The sequence below is a fragment of the Vulpes lagopus genome, chromosome 3 (assembly GCF_018345385.1).
Source record: "Vulpes lagopus strain Blue_001 chromosome 3, ASM1834538v1, whole genome shotgun sequence".
NCBI lineage: Eukaryota > Metazoa > Chordata > Mammalia > Carnivora > Canidae > Vulpes > Vulpes lagopus.
The window spans coordinates 80,814,420-80,833,970 of NC_054826.1; the positions used below are offsets into that span (position 1 = coordinate 80,814,420).

Below are 19,551 nucleotides of genomic sequence, written 5' to 3' on the forward strand. Positions count from 1 at the left end.
AGGTCTGTTTTCTACACATTTCTTATCGGAGTAGATTACAGATTGTCCCAAGGGATGGCTAAACAAATGAACGAATACTTAGTTGCTTGAAATAAGTCACATAAAAAAATGTTGGGCTCTATCATGTTTTTATTTTGTGTTTTTCTTTTGTTGAAAAATTAACAGTTGGGGGAAAATGTCCTCCATCTCAAAAAAAAATTTTTTTTAGCTTATATCACTCTGATAATGATAAAGATTGTCATTTAATTTTAAGACATTTTGGTGCACATAACTAAGTTTAGACCACAACTAATATTTTAATTCTCTTATTCAGGAATGTGAATGATGAGTTAAGTGGGTGTTTTAGGCCAGTTAGAGATTGTTTTTTAAGCTGTTGTTCTCTGTGACCTTTGCAATATCCCTAAGTTATAGATGTTATCCTTACTGCTAAACAAGTGGGAAAATTGAGTTATACAGAAGTTAAGCAACTTGCCCAATATAAGCTAGTAAGTGGTATCATTGGTTTCTTACCATATGGATTTAATTTATCTTTTGACTTAAGAACCTGACTCCTACCTAGTAAAGGCTTAATCTTGCTTTAAGTCCCCTTCCCTCAAATATTAGGGTTTTCCTTAACCCAGCACATGTTATAGCTTTTATGTTGCTCCTTTGTTCATAGCACTTAAAACCTTCACATTTATGTACCATGTAGTTTCTTTCTATTGTCTCTTTTTCCTGTATTAGAATGTAGATTCCACAAGTCTTTGCAGATTTTGTTGTTGTTTCCTCATATATCCCAGACACTTAACAGGTGTTTGATAAATGTTGACAGAATGAAGAACAAACTATTTTAAAAGGGTTATTCTCTTTTCAACCAAATCCTTTATCTGATAGTTTGCTTTGCAAATTTTTTTGACTTTTTTTTTTCCTTCCAAAGAAGGAATGTGTTTCCAGGAGCTGTTACTTCAATGTGATAGTAGAAATAGGATCAGTATTAATATTTAAGAATTTTTAAGTGTCATTTTATCAGTACAGAGAAATTTGATACAGTTTCAGCATATTAGCAAAATTCCAAAGGCTCACTGAAAAAGTGAACTAAGATAGAAAAAGTTTGGAATAATAGAAAAATTTAGTGAAGGGAAAGATACAGCTGAGAATTGAAGTTATCTGTTTATGCATGAGATTCAGTATGTCAGAGATGTTATTTAAGCTAAAGCTAAGGACTAAAACAGATGAAAAAACCATGACATTTTGGTGGCTTAACAAAACAGGAATTGTTTCTTTCTCACTTTAAATTCCAGGCTTTGTAATGGTAGTTTGCATGTGCTTTACCAGCTTAGTCATTCAGGGACCCAGGATCTTGGGGTTCTGGTATAATCAGTACTTGGTTTCCAAGGTGAGCTAGGGCATCAAAATAAAACTAGTGGATTTTGGGAAAGAATAGTACGCAGTGATACCTGAGGTTTTAATGAGCCAGCCCTGCAAAAGATAGATCATGTCTGCCCAGATTTTATTGGCCAGTCACACAGCCACATCTAACAGCAGGGGAGAATGAGAAATGCAGTCTCTTCCTGTGCCAAGGATAATGAAATATATTTGGTGAATAGTACGTTTTTCTCTGCCCAATATGATAATTTGATGTCCATTTGATTTAGTGGAAAATCCAGATATATACATGATGATTTTAAATTTTTTCCTGAATATATTTTAATTTTGTTTGAAATCATTCATTTACCTAATTTGAGAATAATTTTATAACTGAAAGAATGATTAGAGGATAACTAGTTCTGCTACCCCATTTTTTAAATGAGCTTAGTGATGGTAGTGGAATTGAAATCTGTTTTATCTCTTCTGATACATCTTCTAGTAGACTACCTTCTCTCTGATAGCTAGTATTTAGTGCTTTATCCTCCTCTAAGTGTTTTTTCCAAAGCCAAAAGCTTTTTACTTGACAGTATCAGATCCTCAGATCCTGTATCTTGTTAAAGACACTCGTCCTTCCTTTAATTTTACTTATACATGCAAATAAAATAGGTATAGTTTAAATTTCCATTTAAATGTGAGATGGTTCAATAACCATTTTTCCTATTTTAATCACAATTTAATATGTGTATGTATCATAGTGCAAAACCCTGTGGTGAGTAGTAGGACCATGAGTAAATCCCTATGGGTGTTTTCTGGGTTACAAGAACTCAGTTTATAAACAATCTTTTAGATAAATGTCTGGTTTACGTAACTTAGACTGTCCACGTATGAGATCTTTTAGCCCAGTTTCTCTTTTCACCTTTAAATACTCCTATTGCTTTTCTGAAATCCTATTTCAGAAAACTACTTTTTTGAGCTGAGGTCTGTTGGTTGGTAAGAATGGAGCTAAGTGGGGAACGTGGAAGAGACGGCTTCTTGTTTAGTTTTGTACGTGACAAACTACTTCAACTGAATGAATACACCTTTGTAGGAATAAACATCAGTGTTCGTTAACATCATTTGCCATTACTTAGAATTACAGTGCATGTTGGGCTAGAGTAACATTTTAAAAGAATGGCCTCTTTTAAAGTGAGTTAGTGTATTGCAAAGACAATAAAAAGTAAGAGAAAAACCACTGATTTCTTTAAAGAAGTTAGAAAATGTCTGACAAAAATTAATCACCTTCATTCCTTTTCTTTAAAGACAAATGATGGAAAATGCATTGTGAGCTTCATTTTTCCAAAGATAGTACCCTTCATTCTTATTTTAATTATTCTCACTTCAGTTTAATTCAGCAGTTAAAGAGGCTCCCTGTCCAGACACTGATAAATTATTCCATATAAATCCCGCAGTGTAGGTAGAGGTCTGCTCTTCACAAATGAGGAAATTGAAGTGCAGTAAAGTTAGAAAATGACCTTAGTTCACACAGCTAATGAGACTGAGTTAGCATTTGAACCTCATTTCAGGTCTGTGCCTTTTTTTTTTATGCCATTCTCCTATTTGGAGGAAGGCTAGAGGCAGGGAGGTGAGGAGGCCATGGTTATCATTATAGGTGTGAAGTGAATAGGGCCTCCAGGTTGGTGTTAGCAGTGGGGATGGAAGGCAAAGAGCATACTTTTAGGGTATGGTTTTTTAAAATGTGCAAGAGAAAGGAAATAGTCTCAGGACAACCTTTAGGTTTCTGGTTTGGCCAACTGGTTGAATGGGGATATTATTTAAGAGAAGAAAACCAGAAGATGGAAGGGGTTTTGGATGATTAATTGGAAATTGTGGGGCATCCAAGTAACTGCCTAATAAGCAGTTGGATATATGGGTCTAGAGAACTGATAATATAATATAGGACTTATTTTCAGTTACAGGCTTAGAATTATCAGCTTATAAGCTGTTGCTGGGTTCATAGACATGAATAAAATTGTTCAAGGAGAGTATAGGGTGAGAAGAAAGTCAAAGACTGAGTCCTGTGGAACTTTAAAGGGAATAGAGTATTTGATGGAATAGACTCCCAGAAGAACCAGGAGAGAGTGGAACCCAGAGCTTATTAGATGGATTGGATAAGCCTTATAGGAGAGGAGATGGGCAGTTAAGGATCGGTATGGAGGTAGTGGAGGAAGTTTGTACTCAATTCCTCTTTTTCTGTTGTGTGCTAAGAAAGAGAGGATGGGAGGTGGGCAGTGGCTTGGAATTGATGGGAGACTGGAGATACAAGGATGGCTGTGAAGGGAATGAGGGTGAGAACTTAACCAGGGACATTTAATAGTTATGGTTTACTATTTTTAAAAGTTACCTGATCAATAAATTTGTTTTTTTCTACATAGGAATAGGAGTGAAGGAGGTAGAAAGTTAGAATAATTTGTGGTTAGGAATCTTTTTTTAAAGATTTTATTTATTTATTCATGAGAGACACAGAGAGAGGCAGAGACATAGGCAGAGGGAGAAGCAGGCTCCATGCAGGGAGCCCAATGTGGGGACCCGATCCCGGGATTCCAGGATCACACCCTGAGCCAAAGGCAGGCACTCAACTGCTGAGCCTCTGAGGCATCCCATGTGGTTAGGATTAGTTGCAGCAGGATGGCAGTGGGAGAAGTAGGACAAGATGCTCAGCTTAATGAACTACTATGGTCATTTTGGTTAAAAGAATACTTCTGTATCTTTCGGTAAGTAGTGTATTAACTGTGATGAGTAGCAAAATTAGTAAATAATACGAATTTCAGCATGTCTGGTTTATCTCATAAGCCAAACAGGCTCTATGATTCCAAGATACTGTATTAGTTTGTTGGGGCTGCCATAGTAAAATACCACAGACTGGGTGGCTTAAACAATAGGAATTTATTTTTCCACAGTTCTCAAGCCTTAAAGTCCAATATCAAGGTGTTGGCAGGTTTGATTTTTTTTCTGAGGCCTTGCTCTGGTTTAAAGGTGGCTCCTTTCTTTCTATGACATCACATGGTCTTTCCTCTTTGCACAGGCATCCCTAGTGTTTGTTCTGTGTGCCGATCTCTTCTTCTTATGAGAACACCAGTCACGTTGAATTAATCATCTGAGTTACTTGGATTAGAGCTTCCACATATAAATTTGGGGGAGGTGCATAGTTTAGCCCATAACCTACTTTATGGTTTTATGCAATGCAGCTAGTGGATAAGCTGCAAAATTAATGTTACTTTGGGTTTGGGAGACCAGGGAGTTGCTTTGAGTTAAGTCTAGAGGTATGGTTGGGGGGACTTGTGTTGTGCGGCTGAGTTGTGGCTCCCTTCTGTAAACCTTCAAAGAAATGCTCTAAGGAGACAAGCAGATAGCATTTGGGAAGTCTACCAGGAACCAGGGATATAAACAGGTGTTTCATGCAAAGCATATTTCCTCAGGTTGCAGTAGTAGTCTTTGAGGTAGGTTCAGGGGAGCTTTGCTTTATTTGAGACATACTCCCTGATGGTGAGGGGAGTGAAGAGCCTCTGCACATAGGGGAGACGTCTTAGGGGAAGGGATCTGTCCTGCATCTTATCAAATGACCAAAGGATGCTCACCTCTCCTACCCAGTAAGTGCCAGCCAAACCTTGCTTTTTTTTCTTCTACTCCCTTTATTTATATCTCAGTGGTTAGAGCGAGGATGATGAGAAAGGAATAGAGATTTGATGAATAGTGGAGGGAGTAGAGGTAGAGGCAGGCCTGTGAATCCCCACATAGGTAGGATCCCTAGTCACTGAATGACTGTCATTCTAATGGAGGAAGTCATGAGTTCAGTGATGTTCCGAATATCAAATCATGTCTCAGTGGCTTCATTTAGCTAGGGAAAGACAAATTAAAAGATCTTTCTACCAGCATCTAAAAATCAAGAAATAATTTGGTAAATAGCTTATGCTTATATTTTACAGCACGTGATAAGCAATTTTTAGTAAATATAGTTTAACATAGTAAGACAATGAAAGAATATATTTAGAGTTTGAAGTTTATATTGATTTATATAATAATTTATGTTCCTGTTAAAATATTTTGAATTTCATTGAAAGGGAAAAGGGAGTTGGAAATGCTGACAGGAGATGTTTAAGGGATTACTATAGTGACTAAGTGAGATAGGAAGAGAGTGTGATCCTTTGGTATTTAGCAGTCATGTTGGAGGGATTTAGAAGATCCCCAGATTACTGTTAACTTTTCTGCTGATTCACGTTTGCTTTTTAAACATAAAATTCACTCACTGAGGTGAAGTAGAAAGAGAGCCTTTTCTGTCAGACAGACCTGGGTTTGTTTGCTCTGATATTCCTTAGATCTGTAACCTTGGAACATAATATACAACCTGTTTGAATTTTAGCTTTCTCACCTGTTATGTGGGATTGGGAATAACTGCCTCATGGGTTGCTTTGAAAACTAGATGAAGTATGTTTATGAAAGGCATTTCTTACTTTGTTTGGCACGTAACTGTTAACAAATGTTTGTCCTCTTCCCTTCTGGAATTTAGCAGAATTAATCTGTAGTAATGTGCTAAATTTTAAAATTTATTTTTATTTTGGGTTAAAAAATCAGTAATACTTATTTTCTCAGCATACACTCTTCAGTGCTAAAGTAAAAGCCCTGCTCAGTGGACAATTCGAATTAAACAAAATCCAAATTAGTGAAATTGTGTTTAAGTTTTACTATTGGTAGTATAATTGCATATACTTTACAAAGCTAAGGCTCATGGATATAATTTCAATGTATAATTTATGTGTTTGCATATAGGACTTTTTAGCAGAATGGCATGTGAATCAGGCCTGGATCTGATTTTACTCTAACATTTTAGTGATCTAATAAAGCTAACTTGAAAAAATTCAGATAGTATTCTTAAAAATAGCTAAAAATGCAGTTTTAAAAATTTAGTTACAATTTATACACCATAAAATTAACCCATTTAAATTGTCTAATTCAGTGGTTTTTACTGTAACAAGTCATATAGCTGTCACCACTAATTCCAGAATGTTTTCATCATCCCAGAAGGGCACCCCTTACACATTTGCAGTCATTCCTCATCTTCCTTCCCCCACGCCAATATACCCATAGCTAGGCAACCACTAATTTACTTTGTCTTCATTGGATTTGCCTCTTTTGAATGTTTTATGTAGATAGAATCATATGATTTGTGGCCTTTTGTGTCTGGCTTTTGTCACTTAGCATAATGTTTTCAAGGCTCTTGTATGTGTCATAGCATGTATCAGAATTCTGTCCTTTTTTAGGGCTGAGTAATATTCCACAGTATGTGTATGTATATACCACATTTTGTTTATCCATTCATCAGTGATGGACATTTGGGTTGTTTCTACTCTTTGGTTATTGTGAACAGTACTGCTATGAACATTTGTAAGTTTGTGTGAACCTCTGCTTTTAGTTTCTTGTGTATATACCTAGGGGTGGAATTGCTGGGTCATAAGGCAAGCAATTTTTTTAAAAACACTAAAAGCCTGGAGAGAGAGTTGAGATGTAAAATTTGAATTTAGAGCGAGACCTCTGTCTTGTCTGTTTACCTTTATTTATGGTTTTTGATGGAGATTTGGATTGGATGTATATTGCTTAAGTATTATAAGAATAAGTAAAAATCAGAAGTCTTTAATTGGGTTTCCTTCTATATGTTCTAATAGAGGAACAAGGAGAAAAATAACAAATTACATAAAAGCAACCTACAGACTTCTCTCTTACTGGCAGCTGATTCTGTAAATAATTCTAATTGGATTTCATCCAAGGTAAAAGCAGAAGGGGAAGGCATTGTTTGATGGAATATGGCAGTAGGTTGAAATTTTTCACCTTGGGGATTATTCACTGAAAATAACGGATGTCCTTTTCATCAAGTTGAAACATAACTTGTTTAAACATCCTTTTACCTAGATGTGACCAGAACTGCTTTTCAGTGTTTTGGGCCAGATGTCCTTGAACTTTCTTTGTGGTATATCATGAAACCTAACTACCATGGAGCAGAAATGGACACCTCATCTCAGGATTAACTTTAATCAAACACATTCCAAGGACAACTTAAGTAATGACTTTAGATATATTTGAAAATGCAGTGTTTGATGGCCATCCATGTTAACATAGATTGACACCGCAGATAAATTTTGAAGGCTGTTGTTCTGTATCTTTTTTTTCCCATAAAAAATAAATCAGGTAACTTTAAGACCTCTAATTCTGAACTTCCATCAGTTTGAACTTTTAATCTTGTAGGAATATTTCTTTCTTAATGGACTTAAATCCAAACTACTATAAATTAAGTATAATTAGGTTATTTTTGAACATTTGAATACTAGATTTTAAAATATTTTTGTCAAAGCACGTATCATCTCATAAAACTAGTGAGGAAGAACAGGGAGAGATTATATTAAAGAATTTACTAAACATTTGAGTCTCTTCTCAAGGTCCCTTTGGGAGTGGGGAAAGGAGAAAGTTGTAAAGGCATCGTTCTTTCCCTCAAAACTCTGTAGTGAAAAAAATAGGTATTCATAAATCAGAGCTGGCTGAAACATTTAGCCAAAGTGTAAGTTTTATGTAATGGGTATGGAGAAATGAGTGCTGCCTTGACTGGGCATATCAGAACATTTAAACTTTTCCTACAGGTAGAAAAGGGTTTAGAGAAGTCAGCTTAGGCACAGAATAGCATGTAATCATGAAAGTTTATGGTAGGAGAGACTAGAGAATAAAGTTAAACAAAAGCACAAAGCATAGAGAATAGCTGAACTGGATTTAGTAGGAGAAAAAGTGATTATGCTTTATATGGAATTGAATGTAAAGAAGCAGGTAAGGGGAAGGACATGAACTTTTGAATTTTGAATTAGAAATATATTTTTATGGGACCCCTGGGTGACTCAGCAGTTGAGCATCTGCCTTTAGCTCAGGGCGTAATCCCAGTCCAAAGATTAAGTCCTGCATCGGGCTCCCTGTGAGGGGCCTGCTTCTCTCTCTGCCTGTGTCTCTGCCTCTCTCTCTGTGTCTCTCATGAATAAATAAAAATCTTTAAAAAAATTTTTTTTTACTTTGATATGGGTGAATTCTTTAACTTCTATGAGCCTCAGTTCATCTATAAAGGAAGGTCAGTAATATAATCCATGTAAGCTTATAATGAATATGAAAAAGATGGATGTAAAGTACCAGATACATTATCTTAACATCTAACTGACACTCAGAACTTAGTAAGCTACTACTCATACTTTATATTTTTAAAATGTCTTGTTGGAGGCTTCTGGTACATACACAAAAGCAATTAAAAGCAGGGACTCGCCGATATTTGTATACACATGTTCACAGCAGCATTATTCACAATACCCAAAAGGTGGGAGCAACCTAAATGTCCATTGATGGATGAATGGATAAGCAAAGTGTCATATGTCTATACAGTGGAATACCAGCCCTAAGAAGGAGGAAAATTCTGCCACGTGCTACAGCATGGATGAACCCTGAAGGCATTGTGCTAAAGTAAGCTGGTCACAAAAGGATAAATTCTGTACAAATTCTATTCTGTTTGGGGCATGAAGGAAAGAGGAATGAGAGTGTATTTAATAGAGTTTCAGTTTTGTAAGGTAACAGTTCTGGAAATAGTTGGTGGTGATGGTTGTACCACATGTGTGAATGAGTGCCACAGAACTATACACTTAAAATATCAGCTTAAAAAAGTCAATTTAAAATGTTAAGTTTAAACCTTGTTTGGTGAGTTTAGTACTATTTCAAATGCATTTATTTGTAAGACTGCAAACATTTTAGCAACAGCACACTATTAATTTTTGTGTCATTTAGGAGTGCTTTGTTCAAAGTGAGAGATGTCCTCTTTAGTTGTCATACCATTTAGTTTCATCAAATGGATTTTTTTTGACATTTCAATAGGAAGAATAGTTCCTACCGTTCTGAATTTGAAAATTACCATAGAGATCATTGTGTTTAGCACTTCTACAGCTGAGGGGCAGGCGTGAAAGTTGGTTGTACTTAGTTAATTTTATTAACTACAAATAATTTTAAGAATGTATTCATTGGAACTGTTTTCCATGTTTTGGATTGGCTCATGTGGATAAAACAACTGGCTAACTCATGAATTCAGCCAAATATTTTTTTCCACTCAAAGAATGTTGTTTTACCATATGTTCTCCTGTAGATAACATCTTGGTTAAGACACAGAGGCAGAGGTGTAGGTGGAGGGAGAAGCAGGCTCCCTATGGGGAGCCTGCTGCGGGACTCCATCCCAGAGCCCCCAAATCACGACCTGAGCCAAAGGCAGATAGGTGCTCAACCTTTGAGCCACCCAGGTGCCCTGGAAACTTGCTTAAAGAATTTCTCCTGAGTTGTTTGGATGGCTCAGTTGGTTAAACATCTGCCTTCAGCTCAGGTCATAATCCTGGGTTCCTGGGATCAGGGCCCCCCATGTGAGACTCCCTACTCAGTGGGGAGTCTGCTTCACCCTCTTTCTCTGCCTCTCCCCCCTGCTCATACATGTGTTCTCTCTGTCTCTGAAACAAATAAAATCTTAAAAACCCCAAAGAATTCCTCCTTTAAAGTGGTCAAAATTCTGACTACTGCCAAGATGGAAAATGAAAAAATGTCCCTTAACCTTGTTAAAGGTCATATTATATTATAATCTTCGTGAGAGCTGTTGTGGTGTAGAGGGGGGCTCAAGGTAGAATGAAGTAGGTTGAGAAGTATGAGGTGAGGTTATTAAGGAATGTTGCAGCCAGCTACTTCAATAAATTTAGTTCTGAAGGGGAGAAGAGAGATGGGGCAATAGTTGGGAAGAAAGAGGACCAATAGATGGGAGAGATCTGAGCATGTTTGAATATTGACCATTAGAATCCAATAGAGAACATAAGGTGGAACATTGAAGGGAAAATCTGTGTTAAGCTTCCTGCTCGGATTGCATCTTTATCCTGATCCTAGGTACAGTGTCTGGCCTCAAAAGATAGAATACCTCCTCTATGGTAATAGGGGTAAAGGAAAAATAATATCATTATTCATTTTCATAATTCCCTGTTGTATTCATCAGGGTCCAAATAGGAAAAAAAGCTGCATGGTAATTTGAATAGGGTAAGTTTAATATAAAGAATTAGCTGTGTGGGTGATTACCTGATAAGAGGAAAAGTATATTCTAAAAAGTGTAGGAATCTCAGAGAGGGCAGCCACTACCCCAGGGCTAAGGCAGGGGATCTAAAAAAGGAGCAAATCCGGAAGAGTTCTTCCCTCATTCCCACCCTCCCTCACCTCCTTGAAGGCATGGCCCATTGGATGGCAGAGAAGTTTGCTGAGGTGCTGAGCTAATAGAATTCTATGGGAAGCTGTCCATGGAGAGGTGCCATACCGTCAAACTCCTTGCCCGAGGTGGTAGCTCACTGAGAAGTTATTCCCAAGGAAATGCTGTGTGCTACTGGCTACTTCAAGCAGCTGGTTTCCTCACATGGAGAAGGCTGCTGGAAGAGACACACTACAACAAGGAAGAGAGCTTTTTCCTCCTTGCTTTCCCTTACAGCGCTTTCTACCAACAAAGTTTAATACTGTACTAGCTGGCAAAGGAGAAATGTTTTAGAGTCCACCTCCATTATCTGAAGTAGTGGAGCTAAATTGATCTTTTAAACTTTCTCTACTTCCTTGCTGTAATGATTATAATGACGAATACCCTTGCATGTAAATCTTTGTGCAACTATCTTCTGTTTAGCCCATTCATAAGAGTTGACCGCGGTAGAACATATTGAGAGATGTAATGAGTGGTCTTTAGGTTTTGTTCTTTCCTTTTGCGTGCATGAAGTTATTTCTGGAAGGGATTGAGACGTACAGATTGTCTTTGGGAAAGAGAACTGGGTGGTCACCTATTCATATTAATTTTTTTTTTTTATTTATTTATGATAGTCACAGAGAGAGAGAGAGGCAGAGACACAGGCAGAGGGAGAAGCAGGCTCCATGCACCGGGAGCCCGATGTGGGATTTGATCCCGGGTCTCCAGGATCACGCCCTGGGCCAAAGGCAGGCGCCAAACCGCTGCGCCACCCAGGGATCCCTGGTCACCTATTCATAAAACTAAAATTTTACACAAATGTTTTTTTATAATGTAAAAGATGTTATCTGTTCTGTTAAACTTTGTTTCATTTCTCAGCATGTTATAATTTATGAAACAGTGTCCTATCATGTCCTGTTCTGTCAACTGAAAGCACCAGTTTCTGACTTTGCTTTAACATCACTTGTGGCTTAAAATGAGTCAGGATATTTTCATTTAGTAGCTTCCTCTTACTGCTATCAAAACCAGGTCATCCACTTCCCTTTGTTTCTTTGACCCTTACGTGGCATTTGATGTGATGATCCCACAGTGGGGTGAGTCTCAACACTGTTGATGCCAAACCTGATTTTTAGTGTCAGCACTGGGAGGACTCTTCGCAAGATGTGTTAGCTTGAATATGATGATTCTATTTAGTTCTGAGTTTTCTTTAGTCAGAATTCATTCTTCTCTTGTGTTTATAACAAAGCCTTTACAAAGAATACTAAAATAGTTTCTTAACAGTTAATGACATTCATTTTAAGAAATACTTTTTCTCTGTAAATATCATCTTATAGATTATACCATTAATAACATTGAAAATTGTGGCTAGAGAATTTAGTTGTTTTAAAACACTTGAAAAAGTATATATAGTACTACTTTTGATCTTTACCAAAATTTGTTTTTATTTCAGTGCTAATTTTGTGGAACTTAGATCTGGTATAAAATTGTATTGCTCATTAGGTTTTTTTATTCTTTTTTTAAACTTAAATTACTAACGCAGAAGGAGTTATCTATTCTTAGATCCATTTTGGAGTAGGTGCAGAAAGACCATATTGACACTTAATACTGTATTATTTAGTGTTTTCTACCTATTAAAATTTCAGGAAAGATCCAAATGTCATTTAATTTTATGTCTCATTTGATTAAATTATTACCTATTTGCTGCTTCAGGGAGCAAAAAATAATCCACTGTGTAGTTTCTGTTAAAGCCTAAAGAATTTTTATAATAGAATTTTCTTAAATTCTTTAAACCTTTTTTTCTATATGTCTTTGATGTTTCTCTGTAGAAAAGAAAGTAGATTTTTTAAGACCAATGACTCATGAAGTAGAAAGCTTGAATACATTTGTATTTGAGTTGTCTATAAAGTTGAGTTGTAGAGATGTTTGCTGTGTTCAGTACTAATCCCCACCATCTATCCCCAAGTAATTCTTTGTAGTCTAAGTATTGAATCCAGTGCTACCATTATAGTCAGCATCCATTAAACTTTTTTTTAAAGATTTTATTTATTTATTTGAGAGAGAGTGCAAGTGGGAGGGAGAGGAAGAGAGAATCTAAAGCAGACTCCACACTGAGTGCAGAGCCTGATATGGGGCTTGATCTCACAACCCTGAGATCATGACCTTAGCTGAAACCAAGAGGTGGACGGATAACTGAACCACTCAGGTGCCCCTCCATTAAACTTTTGTTGAGCTAGGTGATGAGCAGTTTGAAGTTCTTTATTAATGACAGTCTGACTAATTCAGTAGTTGTTCCTTAGTAATTTTCTTGGTTGGTGTTGCAGGACTACAGGAATATGTGGAGGCTGTCTCTTTTCAACACTTCATCAAAACACGATCACTTATCAGTATGGATGAAATTAATAAACAATTGATATTTACAACAGAAGAATGTGGAAAAGAAAATAAGACCGTAAGAATTTGAAATCATTTCACATTTATTACATAATTCATGTAACAGTATAGCGATGATAGGAGATTTCTTGGCTTACAATATTAAGAATATTGAGATGGCAGTATTCTTTCTAAAGTGCGATTTCATAGATTCTCAACAAAGGAAATGGTCTTTTTAAAATATTTTTGTTAGTGGGTGGAACAAGAACAGCTGGTTATGTTGGGGGGATAGTAATACTATTTATCTAAAGCACTGCTAAGTGATTACTGTTAAGTCCACTTTTGGTTTACTCTGTATTTACCATGTGCCCTTTGTAAGCACTACCTCATTTAAATTTTTTATTAACTGTATGAGGTAAGAATTCTCACCCTCATTTTACAAAGTAGGAAATAGGCTTTAGAGAGTTTAAGTAACTTACCAGAAACTGCACAACAAATTAAGTGCGACAGAGCTAAATTTTGAAACCAGGTGTTTTGAAATCTAAGCCAGTGCCCTTCTGCACTCTGCCAGTATTTCTGAGTATGCACAGAAACCCCTGCACCAAGTATCTACCTCAAAGGAGTGTTTTACAGGATTTGATTTAAAGGTTTTAAATTAGCGGTGTGTAGTATATGACACGGAAGTGGTCCCTAGTTGTCATTAGAAAAGTTAATGTAAAATTGTTCCTATACAGGGAGAGCTGTTAATCACTTACTCAGTTCATAAAGCTTGTATCTGAAAATTATGCCGCTATTTCAGATTAAGAAAAAAGAAACTTTTGCAGTCTGACTTATAAATAAATATTGTTTTTTCCCTGGGTTTCAGTATATTATACAGGCAACGAAAGGTGAGATTTTCAATATTTGATACTTCCTGAGATACAAGTACACCTAAGGATAAAATTGGACAGTTTTTCCTGTCTTTAGTTTTGGTAATTTTTTAATTATTTTTTAAAACATTACTGAGATGATCAGGATGAGATTACTGATGATGATGATTACTGATGATTAGTACTGAGATTACTGGATGGTCAGGCAGAAGATGGAGGAAGATACAGAAATAATGTTTTCTTGAATAGGAAGTAAAATGTTAACACTGAAAGGTCAGACTGAATTTGGCATGACAAATACAACTTTAAGGAAGCCATGTATATATTTTCTCAGTTTTTAAAATTGTAGGAAGTTCATTAAGGAGGGCATTTCATTTTTGAGAAGTAAAATTCCTTTATATTTTATTTATTTAGTGAAGATTGAATTATGGAAAGAAAGGAAGCCTCTTTGATATATATATTAGAGAAGTTGCTATACTCCCTTTCAAGTTCTTTCTGATTCAAAATTGGAAATATCAAGACATAAATATAAAGAAAAACTGAGAGTAAATGCACTGGATTTAGGTAGTAAATTATTCAGAGATTATAATATTAAAATAATTCATATACTTTTCAAATTAAGACCACATTCAGAAATAATTTTTCCTTTTAGTGCTGAAGATTCTTGGTGTGGAAAATTCTGGGAATTTGACAGGGAAGAAAGATATTTTGTTCTGACTTGCTTACTGAGAATATTGTCAAAACCACTTAAATTTTTAAAAATGTTTTAAAGTACAAACATGCAAGAAAGTAGAATAATAACATATGGACATCCATGTACCCACTACCTGGATAATTGTTAATATTTTGCCATATTTGCTTTATCGAAATACTTTTTGCTAAACCACTTTAAAGTCAATTGCAGATGCCTTGATATTTCACCCCTAAATACTTCAGACACATCTTGAAAAATTGCATTTCAAGTAATTTGCTTTTCTCTAGTTTCTAATACACATTACCAGTGAAGCAGAATTTATTTCCTTGACAATTTATTAGTTGAAATATGTTAAATTTTTAACATGCATTTTTCTCTAAAATCAACTTCTTAGTCATAATCAGGGAGCTCTTTCTCTCTAATGATAGAAACAAAGAACATTAATGTTTGCTTAAGCCAAAGTTATTTTTATAAACTACCTATAAAATGCAGTCCCCCTCCATTTTCCCCACAAGCTACCCTTTCTAAAAAGATGCCAATTCTACTAATAGTGAATAGAAACCAAACATAACAGGTAGTTTTATGTCATGATATCAGGTATCAGAAAAATTGGGAAGTTGACTTTGGGTACTTACCTAGTTCTGTCATTAACTAGCTCTATTACCTACCACATTTCTTGGACCTCACTTTTTTATATCTACGTTGAAAGGATTGGACAATCTCTGAACAGTCCAACGATATTGAGTAGTATTAATAAAACTTAAATTTGACTTTTTCATTTCCTTAATTCTCAGTGACTATCGATTACCCATAGGTAAAGTTCACATTCCTTAATGTGACATTCTACCCCTGACCTCCTTTCTAGAATCATCCTATACTACTACTCACTTTAAACATTACCCAAGGAAATACCTCATGAGTTCCTCAAATACACAACATAATTCTGACCTGCACGCCTTTGCAGTTCTGCCTAAAATGTCCTCCAGTATGATTACAGCCTCAGCCAGCTACATCTCATACAGACTTTTAATAATTGTGTAGGCCTGTCGTCTTCCAGACAGGCTCCAATAGAGAGAGGGAAAAGTTGATGTGGAGAGAGGAGATGGACATGAGGGTGATGGTGATAGCAGCTAACATTTATTGAGTATTTACTTTGTGTTGGGCATTATGCCAAGAACTTGGTAAATGTTAACTCATCCTTAAAATAAACCTCTGAGGTAGGTGCTGTTATCCCATTTTACAGATGAGGAAACTGAGGTTTAGAGAGATGAAATAACTTGCCCAAGGGCATACACCTTATGAAGCAAGGTCCTGGAAGAGGTGGGAGGAGATGGGTCAAGGTCATTTGGAAGAGTTAACCTCAAACAAGAGGAGGGGACAACCCATCATCTGAGACTGGAGGATAGAAGGTAAAGATGGATGTGGACATAAATAAGTTCTTTTTGTTTTGTTTTATTTTGTAGGATAAGGTCATTGAGAGAGCTTGTGCCAGTTAATCTGGCAAGTGGCCAGGTCATTGTAAGTAGACAAGATTGTCTACTGAGAGTAGAGAGGTTTGGGATTGAGTAGGGGGCTGAGGAGAGTGGTAAGGGTTTGCAATAGTGTTTGAAGAGACAGGAAAGAGAACTATAGGAATAAGGAAGAAGGATTGGTGAGTAATTTGTAGCAGTACCAACTCTATAGTTGTGATTACTATTTTTTTCAGCTTGGTACTCCGCTACTTGAATAAAACACTAGCATGAGTAGATTATAATATCGATTCAGGGTTTTGTCTTTGTGGGGCAGGTGCAGAAAAAGCAACAACAAAGGAGTCTGAGTCTAAGGGAACTGAAGAGAATGTAGCAAGAGAGTGATAAATTATGATAGTCAGTGTTGCTGAGTGGGGATAGAAAAGGCCAGAGAGGGACTAAGTGACTTAGGAAAACATGCGTGGATCACAAACCCTGGAGGGCTTTATGATTTGTCATTTAAATAAGTAAGTGACTGTCATGCAATAAAGTCATTAGGCTTTATTAAGAATGTTTTAATTTTACTTTATATGTCAAGTGAAGTTGGGAATAGTTGATTTTAAAATGATACAATATTAGATTACAAAATTATCTTGAAGTCCTTTACTTCAACTTTCTACCCAGGGCGTGAATTCTTCTTGTAACATCCCAAATGGTCATTAAACAAAAAAGATCCTCTTATTTAGAGATTAGTATGACTGACCTGCTTTTGATTTTTTACCTTATAATAAATGGCATACATGCATATTCACTCTTTTTCACGTTGTATTTTCTTTGTGTGTGTGTGTTTTCTTTACCAGCCCTCCTCTGACGGACAGGATAAACAGTTCGGTACTTGGAGACTGAAAATCACACCTGTTGATTACCTCCTGGGAGTGGCTGATTTAACTGGAGAGTTGATGCGGATGTGTATTAACAGTGTGGGGAATGGGGATATTGACACCCCCTTTGAAGTGAGCCAGTTTTTGCGTCAGGTTTATGATGGATTTTCATTCATTGGCAATACTGGACCTTATGAGGTTTCTAAGAAGTTGTATACCTTGAAACAAAGTCTGGCCAAAGTGGAGAATGCTTGTTATGCCTTGAAAGTCAGAGGTTCAGAAATTCCAAAACATATGCTAGCAGATGTCTTTTCAGTTAAAACAGAAATGATTGATCAAGAAGAAGGCATTTCTTAGAATACCATACTCCATTGTTACTCTCTTGAGAGACCAGTTTGTAAGACTGTTATTTAGTCTTTCGTTTGACTTTATTGTGGCTTTTACATAGAAATGTTTTCAGTTGTACTTGTTTTAAATTGTAAACAATCTGTACATAAAATTATCAAGACGAATCGTTTCTTACATCTTACTCATGAAAGTTTGCATACAGATGTTTGCATATATGCCTATTTGAATTTTTGCTGGCTAAATTTCATCATTTATCTTTGTGATGTGAACATGCTTCAGAGTGCACTTTCTGCCATACATACCTATTTTAATTTACATTGTGTGAAGTTTGGAGTGATAATATTAAGTGGAAGCCGTTTATAATTTAAGTTGGTGATTTTGTTATATATAGAGAAGATTTCTTAGTTATACATCTGGACTTGAGCTTCCTTTTTAAATTTCTTGGTAGTATTTTGCCGAGCCTCCGTTATAGGCTTATTCCATAGAACAAGAATTAAAAATTATTAAGTTATCAATATACTTAATTTTATGAGGTATAATAGAATTCATATTGTATTCTGGCCAATTTTTAGGCCATTTTGAATCCATTTGAAAGAGCCTTCCAGAAAAATTGACGGACACCCAGATTTTAGTTTTTACATTTAGTTTTTATTCTTATCACAGAAAGTCTGATAGTGAATTGGAGCTAACATTATAATATTTTCACTGGTTTTTGAGTTCAACTGTGTACTTGTACATATATCTGAAAGGCTTTTAGTAATGATTATTTAGCAATTCTTGTCATATTACATTAGGCATGTTTCTTATAGATGCATCTATAAGAAATTACGTTTAAATAATTACAATGAAGTTTGAAATTTTGAAATACTAAGTTAATTCAAACCTTTATAGTTGTCCAGTTGTGTTACTTGATAGTATAAAAAGTTGCCAAAGAAAATTCATCATGTATAATTCAGCAATAAGACAATTGTCACCACAGTTGGGAATAACAATTAGTAGTCTCTAGTAATATTTAGAATTGGAATTTGCCTATGAAATTAGTTATAGATTATTCCCTGTGATGTGAAACTGACTTGAGCATGACACTATTGGCTGACAACCAGACATTTCCATTTGGTGTTGTGAGTTTTGAGAATCTAGGTACTGGATTTTATTTGTGGAAAGACTAGCTGCTCTGTTTGCAAGGGCTGATTCTTTGAAAGTGAATTTTTTCCAAAAAATAATTATCCTATAAAGGAAAATAAAACATAGACATGCCTAATAAATTAGATTGGTTGGTTTGTTTTGGTGGTAGTAAGTTTTTTTGGTTTCCCTATTTGAAGACACTGCTAAAATATAGTCTGATTACATATTTTTGTTTTTTTTTGCCACTTGAAGTTAAATTTATAATGTTAAAAGTAAAATAATAAATGGATTGATGAATGTCTTACAGATGTTTAAAACTGAAGTCTTTAAATAAAATATTGAAAGATAAAAGTTAAGCTTATTTTTTTGATCATACTGAGAAATACTTAATCAAATGGTTGTAGAATTTTTGGCCTAAATACGAAACCTAATGTAAACTAGCTTAATGCGGAGATTTATTTTTTCGTAAAATTAGTCTAGAGGTAGGGAGAGTTTCTGGAAGGATGCTCTTCACATCAACCATTGACCCAAACTGGGTATCATTCTCATCTTTCTAAACCAGTTGGTGGAAAGGAGAAGAAGATCACCTTGATAGATCAAGGTACCTTTTTTCTAGAGGTGAAGTGCAAGCACAAGAAACCAAGTTAGGGCATTGTCATCATAGGAGGAAGGGAAATGGCCTTTTGAAGGGTAGGCAGTCAACAGTTATTTATTACAGGTGGATCGGTGCCATTGCTATTTGACGCATTTCCATATTGCATATCATACTAATATGGTGGGTGCTATACAATGATAGTAGAGGATCTCTGAGTCTATCGTGAATGTTCCCCAGTTTTAAAATAGTTGGCTCTGATAGCATCATCTGTTGTAATGTTTTTCATCTTTATTATAAAGAGAAACTGGTTCTAGGTTACATGGCAAGTTACTGACAGAATTCTGAAATAAAATGGGTTATTTCCTTTACAAATAATTCCTGCATGTTATTAAATCAGTGGGTTTCAGAATCCACACTGCAGAACCTTAGGGGTTTTGAGGGTGCCTCAAAGAAAGATGCTACATAAGTGGGTGATTGGCAGAATGGCCTTAAAAACTTGATTCAAACTCTTTGCTATCTAAAAGACTCAGATTCAAAGACACAAATAGATTTTAAAAGTGAAGAACAGAATAAGATACTTCA

At 35.7% G+C, this 19,551-nt stretch overlaps 1 protein-coding gene across 1 annotated transcript in view; it reads left to right on the plus strand.

The window, feature by feature from the left end:
• Positions 1 to 19,337, plus strand: part of TSNAX (translin associated factor X) — a 30,414-nt gene extending 11,077 nt beyond the window's left edge. Inside the window, exons 5-6 of the mRNA XM_041749475.1 lie at positions 12,961 to 13,088; positions 16,881 to 19,337. Coding sequence (XP_041605409.1) covers positions 12,961 to 13,088; positions 16,881 to 17,258 — 506 coding nt within the window. The 3' untranslated portion in view covers positions 17,259 to 19,337. The remainder of the gene's footprint in view (positions 1 to 12,960; positions 13,089 to 16,880) is intronic.
• The last annotated feature ends 214 nt before the right edge of the window (positions 19,338 to 19,551 follow it).